Here is a 13676-nt window from a genome sequence, read left to right as displayed (position 1 = left end):
GCGGCCATTTAAATCTAGAGTAGGGAAGTTTAAGTTCGAATTCGGCAAAAAAAGTATTGATTTTTGATTCTTTTTTTTTCGCCAGCGATGTTGACAATTTTCTTCCATACAGAGCGCATGTTATGGAAGGAAATGCTCAACATTTCAAAACAAAAAAATTGAAAAATGAAAAAAATTTCGAGGTACTTGATATTTATACTAATATTGAATGGGCTATAAAACTGCAGACCTAGAATTTTTTTTTTTTTAATTAAAAAAAAGTTGAAATTTTGATGTAGTTTTTGGAAATTTCTAATGACCTATTATATTTCATATAAACATGACACCAAAATTAAATAAAATGAAATAATATAAACTTGGTAATTATCTGCTCTTGTATTGTTTTGAACACAGTTGTACATTCGAGTTTGTAACGAAAGTAGTAGAAATTGTTCTAAGGACATATTTTCATAAAATAATTGTAAAATGTATCGATTTTGAATAAACACTTTAATATATTTTTAATAATTTGTTTACGATTTCCTTTTTTTTCAGTGATCCTTAAGGTCGTCGCCACGCTCATACGCCAATCCAAACAAACCGAATCACTAATCGAGGTGAAAAAACTCTTCCTCTCCGACATGACGCTTCTGTGCAATAGCAATCGCGAGAACCGACGCACCGTACTGCAAATGTCCGTGTGGCAGGAATGGCTCATAGCCATGGCCTACATACATCCGAAGAATACGGAAGAGCAGAAAATCTCCGATATGGTGTACTCACTTTTCCGCATGCTGTTGCATCATGCGATTAAACATGAGTATGGCGGATGGCGTGTATGGGTCGATACCCTAGCCATCGTGCACTCGAAAGTCTCTTATGAAGAATTCAAGCTGCAATTCGCGCAAATGTACGAACACTACGAGCGCCAACGTACGGACAACATTACCGATCCAGCGCTACGACAAGCGCGTCCCATCAGCACGATTAGCGGTTGGGAGCGCGAAGAGCAACAGCAGCAGCAACATCATCAACACCATCAACAACACCAGCAGCAGCAGCAGTTGGAGCATACGCATGCGCATCATCAGCAGCACCATCGGCAAGCGGCACTACCAGCGCCAGCAGTGCAAGAGGTGCAAGTGAAGGCTGCCGAGTCGGTGGGCTCACTCGAAGATGTGCCGCCTGTGGAGGAGGAAATCGAGTGCGAAGAAATTGAGTCCACAACGCAAGAAGTAGCAGCGTCAACCGGTGTAAGTGAACCAACGAATTGTGTCTGCGCGTCGGACGACAAAGCAACTGAACCAAAGTTGGTAAAGGAAACATCTGCTGACGAGACGAACGTAAACGAAGACTTAACAAAGCCGAAAATATCCAACATATCCGATGTGTACAACGAACACATTAAATCGGAAGTGATAGTCACCAGTATAGTTGAATCGCCGGCAGTCGCTGTGGCATGCAACGGTAGCGCTTCATGCTCATCGACAGCCGCAAGTGCGAACAGTACACCCTCGAAGTCGCCGGCGCCTAGCGGCGGTCACGAAGCATTGTCACAAACGCTTAATCTCAAGGCTGAGGATCTGGAAGAAATCGAATTGGCCAACGCAAAGATCGCTGCTGGTACAACCGACGATGCCGAACATGTGCAACAAGTGCTGCAAAGCTCTGAAAAGGCGTTGCAAGACTGCAAAATGGTGGCCGATGAGATGCAGGAAGCTTCCTCTGTGCTAAAGGATGAGGAAATTGAATTGGCGGTGAATGAAGTAGTGCAAGGTGTGCTCAAGAATGAAAAGAAGCAAGCGACGAAAGAACCAGCCACAGATGAGACACTTGCAACAAACACTGAATCTGCTGAGAAGACCGAAGAGGACAACGTATCTTTACTGAATACAAAGAACTTGTTAAATAACAATGCTGACAATGAGGTTGAGACGACAGAAAGCAACAACAGCAACAGCAGCAACAACAATAACACAACAGAAGTCAAAGAAGTGAATGCGAACAATGATGCCAATGAAAATGAAAACTTACAAACCAACACAACAAACAATGCCACGGCGGATTTACACGCCAAGGCGCCTGTTATTGAGACGCAACAAAAGACTGAAGACAAAAAAAATGAAGTAACTAACTTAATTAATAACAACGCCAATACTGCCGAGCCTCACGAGCCTGTAGAGCACATAACCACAAAATTAGCAATCGTTGTTGCCAAGGAACACGACCACGAGCTAATGGATGTAAGCTCTTCACTTTCGACAACGGTTGAGACTACCGAGGAGATCTCCTCACTCAGTCCCGAAACAACAGTATCAAGTGCATCCATTACCGAAGAGAATCTACTCGGGTTATCTGAGCCAACACCAGCAGACAGCGAAAACAACAAAGTCGAGACAATGGTGAAAGACATTGTCGATAAACTGATAGACAAAGTGATAGATGCGAGTAGCGCGGAAGATGTTGCCGCTAAAGAGACAAACAACAATGAAATTGTAGATAAAGCGAAGGATGATAAAAGTGAAGAGGAAGCCGTCTCTGAAACGGCCAAGGAAATTGTGGAAGATGTGCTTACGTCCGCGCTGAACAAAGCCGCCACAGAGGATACACCGGTTAAGGAAAACACACAGCTGGAAGAAGACACAGCAAAAGTGGAAAATACTACAGAGGAAAATGTTACGGGCATTGTGCAGACAGTCGTTGATGATTTGCTGGCACAAACAGTGGACACCGTAGAAAAAACAAATGAGACAGCGGCGTCACAAGCAGCGCCAACCGTTGAGACAAAAGCGGAAACCGAAACGCCAGAAGCATCTTTATCAGCGCCATTAGAAGCAGCAAAGGAAAACTCTTTAGTAACCACAACGCTTCCGCCGGTAAAAGAGGTGGACTCAACCACACAAACAACGCCAAAGAATCAGCCCAATGATGGCGCCGTTGAACTTTTGGATATGGAAGTAGTGGAAGAGCTGGTCGAGCAGACGGAAGAGGAGACACAAACGACACATGAAGAGCTGCAAGGAGGTGGCATGGTTGAGGCGGAAGAAAGGCTAGCCAAGCACACGACTGCCAGCACACAAGTCGAGAATAATCATTTCGGTAAGTACCAACCCCTAAATGTGTATATGCATGTGAAAGCAGTGAGTGTGCTGGTGTGTGGGTATAGAGAAGCTGATGTTAAGTGTTCTCAGTGCAGACAAGAGTACAAACAAAAAAAACCCAAATCATTTAATGTTAAGCAATAATTAAATGATGCTATGTCAAAGCTGAGACAAATATATTGCAATAATGAAATGCTTCTTCTTCTTCGTCTGATTCCTCTTCTGGCCTCTAAAGCTTTTGCAACTTGCTTGGAAATTAAATAAATCCCAGCTGTCAATTGAGCACTCACTCAAATTGCAATGTAATAAAATCTGAGTCACTAACACACACTTCACTCATGCTTTGCGCGCACGAACGGACAGTCAACGCGGTAAATGATTTCCACAAAATTAAATGGCACGCACATAAACTTAGCTGGGATTTAACGGCACTCATGCGTTAGGGGTTTGAAGATTGCAGCAGTTGCCAACAAATGTTTATTGCCTCCCCTCTTTCTTTTTATATGCATGTATGTATGTATGTACTCGTATTACTCGGTCTGTGCCATTCTTGATTACGGCTGTCACTGAGTTTAGCAAGTGGGCGAATGAATAAAATACGGAGATTAGACGAAAGTTTAGTTTGCTAAATTACAAAAAAACTAGGTAAATAAAAGAAGCCAACGTTTTTATAGTAGTTTGAAGTAAGAGTTTATAAGAACACTGATTATGGGAAAATAAAAATTAAAACAAAATAGAAATTCTGAAAAGGAAATAGTGCTTTTTTTAATTTTTTACGGCACTGAGAATATAAGCATCGCAATTCGGTACAGAAGCACATACCAATTTTCCGACCTGCCACTTTTGAGGTGTTAGGGTATTTCTTAAGCAAAAAATAAATTCAAAGTAGTGAAAATTTACCTATCAAAAATGGTGAAAATTTACCGTAATAAAATGATGAAATTTATTTAAATGCACTAGAATATCTTATTATATACAAATAAAAGTGAATTGGGCGAAGGTTTCCGTTTAAAAAGGATCCTCGAACAGGACGAACAAATGCCAGACCCGGCTGCCCAACCGAAGGTTTTGAAAAAGGTGTCCAATTGAGTGTTTAAAGAACGTCAGGAACGTTTTGTATTTTTTTACGTTTTTTTTCTCCAAATTCTCAATTCCCCTTTGGGAACGAAGCCGCTCGACGGGGAAGCGTCGCTGAGGACGAGAGGTGTTTGAGGCGCAGTAAAGAAAATAAATACGTTGAACGTAATAAAAACTAAGGCTTTATTAAACACAATACAATTTTTTCATAAAATCAAAAAATAATTATACACAAACTGCTATCACTGCTAAAAGGAGAGGATCGGGATCCTCTTGACAACCTGCGCTCTACTCCCGGAAGGATAGGCTTTGCACCAACTCAGCGAGCGATGGGCAAGTACACGAACGTGTAAGGTCGTGAAATCCTGACCACGTTTGCCACTTGACCACTGTCCGCGGGGTATACATAACGTAAGACTCAGCACTTGCTCCTCAGCTGCCCAGCTCTCGTGGGACTAAGATTCAAGCATCTTGTTTCTCACTTCTTTTCTGCGCTTGCTGATATAGCAGGTATTGAAAACAAAAATCTGATGAACTTCATCAGCAGCATAAAGAGGTTAACACAACCGCAGAATAGTCACCGTTCGTAGCCTACAAACACTCAACCCTCCTCATTCCTTTCCTTTTCGTCCTTTTTTCCTTCACCTCTTTTTCCCCTCTTGCAATGGTATCACAAAGGATGAACCAAAGTTCTTTCGTCCAAGTGGGCCCACTCTCTGGGCAACCATCACTACCTAACCTAACCTAACCTATCACTGCTAATGTTGAAATGCCTAAGTGGATTCCTTATTGCACGGATTTCACTACCACTTGACGAAGTAATGCCGTCATCTTCCGTTGCACTAGATTCAAAGTAATATTCATCAGAACTCTCACTATCTAACGTATCATCTCTAGATCGCTTAGCCATCCTGCGTAGGATAAAATATGAAATATATAAAAAGCCTGCTGTTTCCTTTGGCAGTGACACTGAGTGACTGAATCGAAGTACTGAAATTCGTTCTGACTCTACCGTCGTCTCACATCATAAGTTTACATTATAAGGTAGATAAGACTTCATCGCCAATGGCCCCTAATGTCTTTGAATGAAACCGCGACTCTTTTACTAATCCTATGCGTATCTTATCGTTCAAAACGACAGTCGCCACAAGCCTTGCAGTTGCGCGGCTATATGCCGACACTCGTCCCCGAAGGATTAATTATAAAAGTAATTTTGAGTATTCTACCCACTCTTTACCTTCAAGCGGATGCCGTGGAATTATAAAATTCATATTATTTTAAGCCTAAACAGGTTCCTAAACATACTTGCATGTCCTATAAAAATTATAATTCTTATCACGCTTGAAAGCAACTTTTTCATCAAAAACGATTTGGCAATGCCTTTGGGGTCTTATTATTTTTTAACGTATTCTCTATAAGGAATTTATGCAACTTTTTGCAACTTTTTACATTCAAAAATTTAATTTTTAAGTGAGACCACGAGAAGGTTGCAGGACTATTTTTAAAGGCTGTGCAATTTTTTTTATTTAAATTTTTAATTCGTATATATTAAATTTTTTTACTTATTAGTTTTTTTATTATATTTTTTTTTAGTTTTTATAATTTTGAAATTTTTTTGTTTAAATTGTTGTTAATTGTTTTTTGTTGTTGTTTTGTTTTTTTAATTTATTTTTATTTTTTTATAAGTTATTTTTTCAATATATACAGGATGAGCAATACGAAGTGTTACCTATTCAAAACCCCATAACTTTTTTGTGTGAAATTAGTTTTTATTGATTTCAAAGACAAAATTGTTCAAAACTTATTACAATTTTAACTTAAAGGGTGTTTTTTTCAGAGGTTAGGTTTTCAAGATGAAATAAAACGTATATAATTTAATGTTATGGCCAAGAATTTAGCTTTATTATAAAGATAAGGGTTTGCCATTATGTTTTAAAAATGATTTCGGGCAAGTGGCCGCCGCGGCTGGCTCGAATAAATTCCAGCCGAGAGGCCCAATTTTCGACCACTTTTTGCAGCAATTGGGGCCGTATGTCAGCAATAACGCGCCGAATATTCTCTTCCAAGATGTCAATCGTCTCGGGCTTATCTGCGTAGACAAGCGACTTCACATAGCCCCACAAGAAATAGTCCAGTGGTGTTATATCGTACGATCTTGAAGGCCACGCCACAGGTCCACGGCGCGAGATAATGCGCTCACCAAAAGTTTCCTTCAATAAATCGATTGTTGCGTTGGCTGTATGGCATGTAGCGCCGTCTTGTTGGAACCAAAGGTCGTCCACATCAACATCGCCCAAGTCAGGCACGAAAAAGTCATTAATCATGGCTCTATAGCGCTCTCCATTGACTGTAACATTATGGCCGGCTTCATTTTTAAAGAAATATGGACCAAAGATTCCCTCTGCCCATAGAGCACACCAAACAGTGACTTTTTGAGGATGTAACGGCGTCTCAGCAATGGCTTGTGGATTATGTTCACTCCAAATGCGACAATTTTGCTTATTGACATACCCATTCAACCAAAAGTGAGCTTCATCGCTGAACAAAATTTTCTTGTGAAAATCGGGATCGGTGGTCATCTCGTTTTGGGCCCAAATTTGCACGATTTGCAAACGTTGTTCAGGTGTAAGTCTATTCATTATGAAATGGCAAACCAAACTGAGCATAAATCAAGTGACAGCTGTCAAAAAGACCATCTACGAAAAAAGTAGTGCCAACTTGAAAACCTAACCTCTAAAAAAACACTCTTTATATTCACTTCAGCTCGATATGATTACCTTTTGCCTTGACTATAGCCTTCAAATGGTCAAAAAATGAGTTGCATGCTGCACGAATGTGATCTTGAGGTATTTTGGCACATTCTCGTATAATCGCTTTTTTGAGCGCATCCATACTGGCATATTTTTTAGCCACACCTTGCTCTCCAAAATGGACCAGATGGAATAGTCTATCGGATTTGCGTCTGGCGAATTCGAAAGCCATTGTGTGGACGAAATGAAGTGTGGAACATGATTTTTTAACCATTCTTGGTTCACTCGAGCTTTATGATACGGTGCCGAGTCCTGTTGGATCGTCCGTGGTCTACGACCGAAATGTTTGCGTGCCCACGGCTCTAAAGCAGCTTCTAAACATTTTCCTGATAATAAGTCGTATTCACTTTGACACCAGGCTCGATAAAAACGATTGGAGAGCGTCCATCAGCGATTACTGCGGCCCAAACCATTACTTGCGATGGGAAATTAATTTGAGTGGCCATACGTAGGCTCAAATTCTCGTATGAGCGTTCGGTCAAGTAAACACCATCGTTTTGAGTGTTTATGAACTGCTCAATTGGGAAATTTTTTTCATCAGAAACACACAATGTTAGGAAATTTGCCACGTTCGTGCAAGCGCAACAGCTCCTTTGCTCTTTCGCACCGAACTTTTTTTGCTGTGGTGAAAGATCATGTGCTTTTTGGAACTTGTAAGCCTTGACCTTGAGCTCATTTTTCAATATGCGTAGAATGCTGTCTTGCGATATTTTCAGTTCTTTGGCCATTTGTCTTCCACTTCGACGTGGATTTCGTTGAAGTCGAGCCTTCACTTTCCGAACCTTTTCTGGCGTTGTTGCGGTTTTTTGGTCCACCTACATAGCGTTTTGCAATGCTACCAGTATCATTGTAACGTTTTATAGTGCGATACACAAACATTTTATTCACTTCGAGGTGACTGAGCTCAAGAACAATGGGTGGTTGTGATTTTCCAGCAAAACATAACGCAATCCCTCTATTACGTTTAAATTCCATCACAGAAAAAATTTAACAAAACTGAGACGCAAATGCTTTCGATGGCTTATTAACAATATATTGAGCTGTCATTAGAACAATTTTGACGTTGATGTCACAAGCTTTTTTACAGATAAAAGCAGTGTGAAGTTGGTAACACTTCATATCGTTCACCCTGTAGCAAGAGATTATATGTATTTGAATTCTACAATGAAAACAGTTTGTGAAGGCCTAAACGTATCACACATCTTGAAACAAACAAAAAAAACTCCCGTCTTCCATTCGCAAACTTGCTGGTACAAATAAAATTTGCTCGTAATGCGTTTTTTTTTTTTTTTTTTTGACTTTACTGTAGCTCTTGAATTAGTTGATCTGATTTCAGGAACAAAACGATAGCGTTACCTTGTCTACTATTAGCAGCTAACCCAAGCTTCTAACGCTAGGTACACACTTTAAATGCTGCAACACTTGAATTGTGCCACATTAGCAAAGTCGAAGTGTATGTAAATGTATCTGTAATCACAAGCAATAATTGCATAAGGCGACTTGAATAATTATTCAGTTGTGTAGGCTGCCATTATTTACCAATAAAACAATTTAGGTACGAGACGTATTTTAATATACTTTTTTAATGAGACTAACCAGAAAAAAAGAACATATGGCCTCTGCAAAATATATATAAGTAGATGTAAATCACATATACATACAACTACGTACATACGCACTACATCAGCTCACTTTTGCAACTTGGCCGCTACCCAATAGTCTCCACCTCCGCTAAGCACTCAACTCTTAGTAATTTCAACACATTTGTATTTACACTACTCTCACTTTGCTTTCCAGATAACAAGCATCCACATCAGCAACAACAACAGCAGCAACAACAGCAGCAACAGCAGCCACAGCAACGTTCGAAACCAGGCTCAACGCGCCCAATGTTTAGTCCTGGTCCAACACGTCCACCCTTTCGCATACCGGAATTCAAATGGTCTTACATACATCAGCGGTTGCTATCCGACGTGCTCTTCTCCCTGGAGACGGACATACAAGTTTGGCGCAGCCACTCGACAAAAAGTGTTTTGGATTTTGTGAATTCGAGCGAGAATGCCATTTTTGTGGTAAATACGGTGCATCTGATATCGCAGTTGGCGGATAATTTGATCATCGCTTGCGGCGGTTTGCTGCCACTCTTGGCAAGTGCCACATCGCCTAATGTGAGTGTGAATGATGAGGAAAAAAGTGAAAGAAAACATAAACAAAAAAAAAAAAAAACATGCAAAATAGACACAAAAATTATTGGAGCAAAACAAAATTGTTGAGAAATTTTTAAAGTTTTTGGTAGAATTTAAGAAGCTGTGGAAAGTTTTGGGTAAAATTTTACATTTAAATACAAAAAACTATTTAAATGAATAAAAAGAAAACAAAATTTTTCAGAGTAAAAAATTTTAATGATAAAGTTCAGAAATTGCTGATAAAATTAAAAACAAGAAGTTTGGAAAATTGTGTCATAAAATGCTGATAAAAATTTAAAAGTACAAGTAATTAAATGAGACTAAAAAACTGGAAAACCTAAAACAAAGTTTGATAAAGCTTAGAAGTCTGCGAAAATTGTTTGTACAATTTTGAATATTCTGAGTAAAATTTCCAAGTACAAGTAGTTAAATGAAATTTGAAAAAAATATTAAGAAACCTATAACAATTTTTTTGGAAAAAAAAAAATTTAGAAGTCTTCGAAAAATGTTGGAAAATGGGTTTATAAAATTTTAAAAGTTTTGGTAAAGTGGAAAGGTACAAATGACCTTAAAAAGTGCTTGCTGTATATTAGAAGTCTTCAAAAAATTGTTTGTTAAAATGTGGAAAATTCCGCGTAAGGTGTAAAAGTATTAACTACTTCAAAGTTAACTTAATGAAATTAAGAAAAAACTAAAACTTTAAACATTTTTATATAAAAATTTCTTATAGTATTTCGAAGTTCCCAAAAAATTTGGTAAAATTATTTAATAAAAGTTTGAAAATTAAAATAAATTGCAATTCGATAAAAGTACAAGTAGTTAAACGAAATTAAAAAAGCATTGAAACACCTTTTAAAATTTCTTTGAATAATTTTTTATTAAATTAAGAAGTATTTTAAAATGTTTCGGAAAGTTATTGGAAACAATTTTTAAAATTCTGAGTGAAATTTAAAAGTTCAAATAGTTGAATATGAATGATGAAATAAATCTTAAAAAAGTTTTTTGAAAAAATGCTTCAAAATTTTTTATAAAATTTAAAATTCTTTGAAAAAAATTTAGAAAACAGTTTGACAAAATTTTCAAAATTCTGAGTAAGTAAATTTAAAAGTTTAAGTAATTAAAAGAAATTGAGGTAAAAAGCTAAAAACCTTAAAAGCGGGCTTTTGGGAAAATGTTCCAAAATTTTTGATAAAAGTCTTAAAAAAACTCTGGAAAATAATTTGATAAGATGTTGAAAATTCTGAGTGAAATTCAAAATTTCAAGTCATTAAATATAATTAATAAAAACCTAAAAAAATCTTTAAAAAAATTTTGGAAAAACTTGCAAAATTTTCGATACAATTTTGAAGGTTTTAAAAACTTTGGAAAAGGGTTTGATAAAATTTTGAAAATTCTGCGTAAAATTTAAAATTTTAAGTCATTAAATAAAATTAAAAAAAAAATAAGAAACCGTTAAAAAAATTTTGGAGAAAACGTGCAAAATTTTGATAAAATTTTGAAGGTTTTAAAAACTTTAAAAAACGGTTTGATAAAATTTTGAAAATTCTGAGTGAAATTTATAATTTCAAGCCATTTAATAAAATAAAAAATTAAAAAAAAAATTAAAAAAAAACTAAAAAAATTTTAGAAATAACTTGCAAAATTTTGATAAAATTTTGAAGGCTTTAAAAACTTTGGAAAAGGGTTTGATAAAATTTTGAAAATTCTGCGTAAAATTCAAAAGTTCAAGTAGTTAAATAAAATAAAGGAAAAACCCAAAAAACCTTTAAAAAATTTAGAAGTTTCCAAAAGAATTCTGGAAAAAACTTTGATAAAATTTTGAAAATTCTGGGTAAAATTTAGAAGTTGAATTTTAGCGTTACAAAACTTTTGATAAAGTTTAGAGGTCTATGAAAAAATTTTGGAAACTTTTTATACAATTTTGGAAAATTTAAAAAATTTAAGGACACATAAAACTTAAAAGACAAGTTGATGAGTTTCATAAAAAAAACTATCAGAGTAGAAAAAATATTGATAAAATTTAGAAATTTGTAAGAAAATTAAAAAATTTTGTTGAAAAGTCGTCAATATAATTTTTGATAAAATTTGAACATTTTAAATAAATTTTAGAAACTTTCTAGGTAAAATTTAGAGACTCTAGCAAAAAATTTGGAAAGTCCTTGATAAAATTCAAAAGTACCAGTAAACTAGTTTAAGAAAAAGCACTACCGTAGTAACAAAAACTGTTGATAAAATTTCGAAATTGTTGATGAGATTTAGAAATTTTTAATAAAATTGAAAGATCTTAAAAAAAAATAGTTGATAAAATTTTGAAAAATTTTGATAGAATTGAAGGATCTTAAAAAAATAGTTGATAAAATTTTGTAAATTTTTGATAAAATTTTGGAGGTTTTTGATAAAACTTGAATAGTTTTGATAAAGTTGAAAAACTTGGTAAAATTTAAGGGCACAAATAAATGAACATAAAAATAAACATAAAAATTATTATTAGAAGCCATTACGCATTGCGACCAGAGCTGATCTATTGTGAAATAAAACATAAAAATTAATTTGGTTTAAATTTCGAAATTTTTAACGAAACTTAAAAATTTTGTATAAAAGTAAGAAACCTACAGTAAATGCAGTAATTTAAAACAAAAATCTTTCACATTAAAGTCTTTGTGTTCATTTACGTCCATATACCTACATCCATACTATTTAGTACTTGCGCACATTCAGAGTACTTAAAGCTAAATTTTCCATTTCTTTCTGCTTGTTTTTATTAAATTTTGTTTTTAAGCATCTTTCAAATGCCTGCTTTTCTTTTGCAGTCTGAATTGGATGTGCTTGAGCCCACTCAGGGCATGCCACTAGAGGTGGCCGTCTCCTTTCTGCAACGTCTTGTCAATATGGCGGACGTGCTAATCTTTGCCACTTCGTTGAATTTTGGCGAACTCGAGGCGGAGAAGAACATGTCCAGCGGCGGTATACTGCGTCAATGTTTGCGTTTGGTGTGCACGTGTGCGGTGCGCAATTGTTTGGAGTGTAAGGAGCGTACACGCTACAATGTGGGCGCAATGGCGCGCGATGTACCCGGAGCGGCACATCTGCAGGCGCTCATACGTGGCGCACAAGCGTCGCCCAAGGTGAGTGAGTAGTGGAATATAAAAAAAAATAAGTAGAAAAAAACAAAGAAGACTGCAAGAATGCCATAATCGTAAAAATAAAATATGCTATACAACGTATATTAAAAAAACAAAAACAGCATAAAAAAGAAACTGCACTTTTGAAAAGAGCACTTTTACATACACCAACTTGCATACGTAAACTTGCACAGACGCGACGTCTTGCTTTGCCTATCGTTGCGCAGCTTCAACAACAGCAGTTGGTTTCACAGCCGCAATCCTTGTCTTGGCTTATAGCCTTCAAGTGCCGCACTCACAGTGCACTTTGCTGTGGTTTACTCACTTTCATATACAAATTTACACACAGTCACACAGGCATGCATGCATACATATTTAGTGGATGCTAGTATGGGCGTGTGTACAAATTTGGTGCACACATACAATGTGTACTTAACGAATGTGTATAGGTGTGCCTGCGTGTACTTGTCCATATATAAACAAACACATACACATATGCATATATGTGGCGCAAGCCAGGGGTTGCATGGTGCAAGTGCTCTGAAATGCCTCTGTCAATGACTGCTGTCAAATGCTATTGCAACTGCTGCAGTTAAATACTTCACATATCCTTTCTTAATGACTTGCCTTTTGGCATTTTGCCTTGCCCCTTCATTATACCCACCATCTCATGCTATGCTTTTATTTTCAGAATATTGTTGAGTCAATAACAGGTCAATTATCCCCAGTCAAGGATCCTGAGAAGCTTTTGCAGGATATGGATGTCAATCGCTTGCGTGCAGTTATCTATCGAGATGTGGTGAGTAAGACAAATAATAGCTAATGACTCTGCACACGCATTCATTGTCTCTCTTTAGTTTTTAAGCGATTTTTATGAATTTTTTAAAATAAAACACCTTTACTTTGCAGCCTTAGTGTGTCAGAAAATCAATTTTTTTTTAATAACGGCTTTATTTTCAATGAAAACTTTTACCAATTTAGCGTGAGAATATTTCGAGTTATTTGTAGTCTCAAATTCGAGTACATTAGGGTGGTCCAAAGCAACGTCTAGTGCCAAATATTTATTACCACAACACCAGAATTGTTGTATATTGAGAAAAAAATTATACCTTTTTTTAATTTGTAAGTCAACTGAAATTTTACGGTGCCACAAAGTCGAGTGAAATTTGCTGTTTTTATGAAAAAAATTTTTTTTTTTCAAAATGTTATAAATCCGCTAAAAATCAAATTTTTCAATGATTAAACGTTATCTACCTTAAGAAATAATCAAACTCGATAGGTTAGGTTAGGTTCGCCTGGTTGGCTTTAAGCCACGCATAGACCTTTTGGTCCCTAGCGATATCAGATGGAGTCCGACCTCTATGAATACCTAAAGTAGACATCCCACATGTCAGCGCTTTG

At 36.5% G+C, this 13676-nt stretch overlaps 1 protein-coding gene across 6 annotated transcripts in view; it reads left to right on the top strand.

Annotated features, from left to right (window-relative positions):
• Nucleotides 1-13676, top strand: part of LOC128858087 (neurobeachin-like) — a 224683-nt gene that overhangs the window by 132460 nt on the left and 78547 nt on the right. For all 6 annotated transcript variants that reach the window (XM_054094044.1, XM_054094043.1, XM_054094042.1 and 3 more), the window contains 4 exons: nt 535-3078; nt 8765-9135; nt 11964-12278; nt 12967-13074. In XM_054094044.1, the coding sequence (XP_053950019.1) occupies nt 535-3078; nt 8765-9135; nt 11964-12278; nt 12967-13074 (3338 nt within the window). The remainder of the gene's footprint in view (nt 1-534; nt 3079-8764; nt 9136-11963; nt 12279-12966; nt 13075-13676) is intronic.

This window comes from Anastrepha ludens, chromosome 3, assembly GCF_028408465.1.
Source record: "Anastrepha ludens isolate Willacy chromosome 3, idAnaLude1.1, whole genome shotgun sequence".
Taxonomy (NCBI): domain Eukaryota; kingdom Metazoa; phylum Arthropoda; class Insecta; order Diptera; family Tephritidae; genus Anastrepha; species Anastrepha ludens.
Note: the sequence above shows the minus strand (reverse complement) of the source record. Positions and strands in the feature narration are given on the sequence as shown.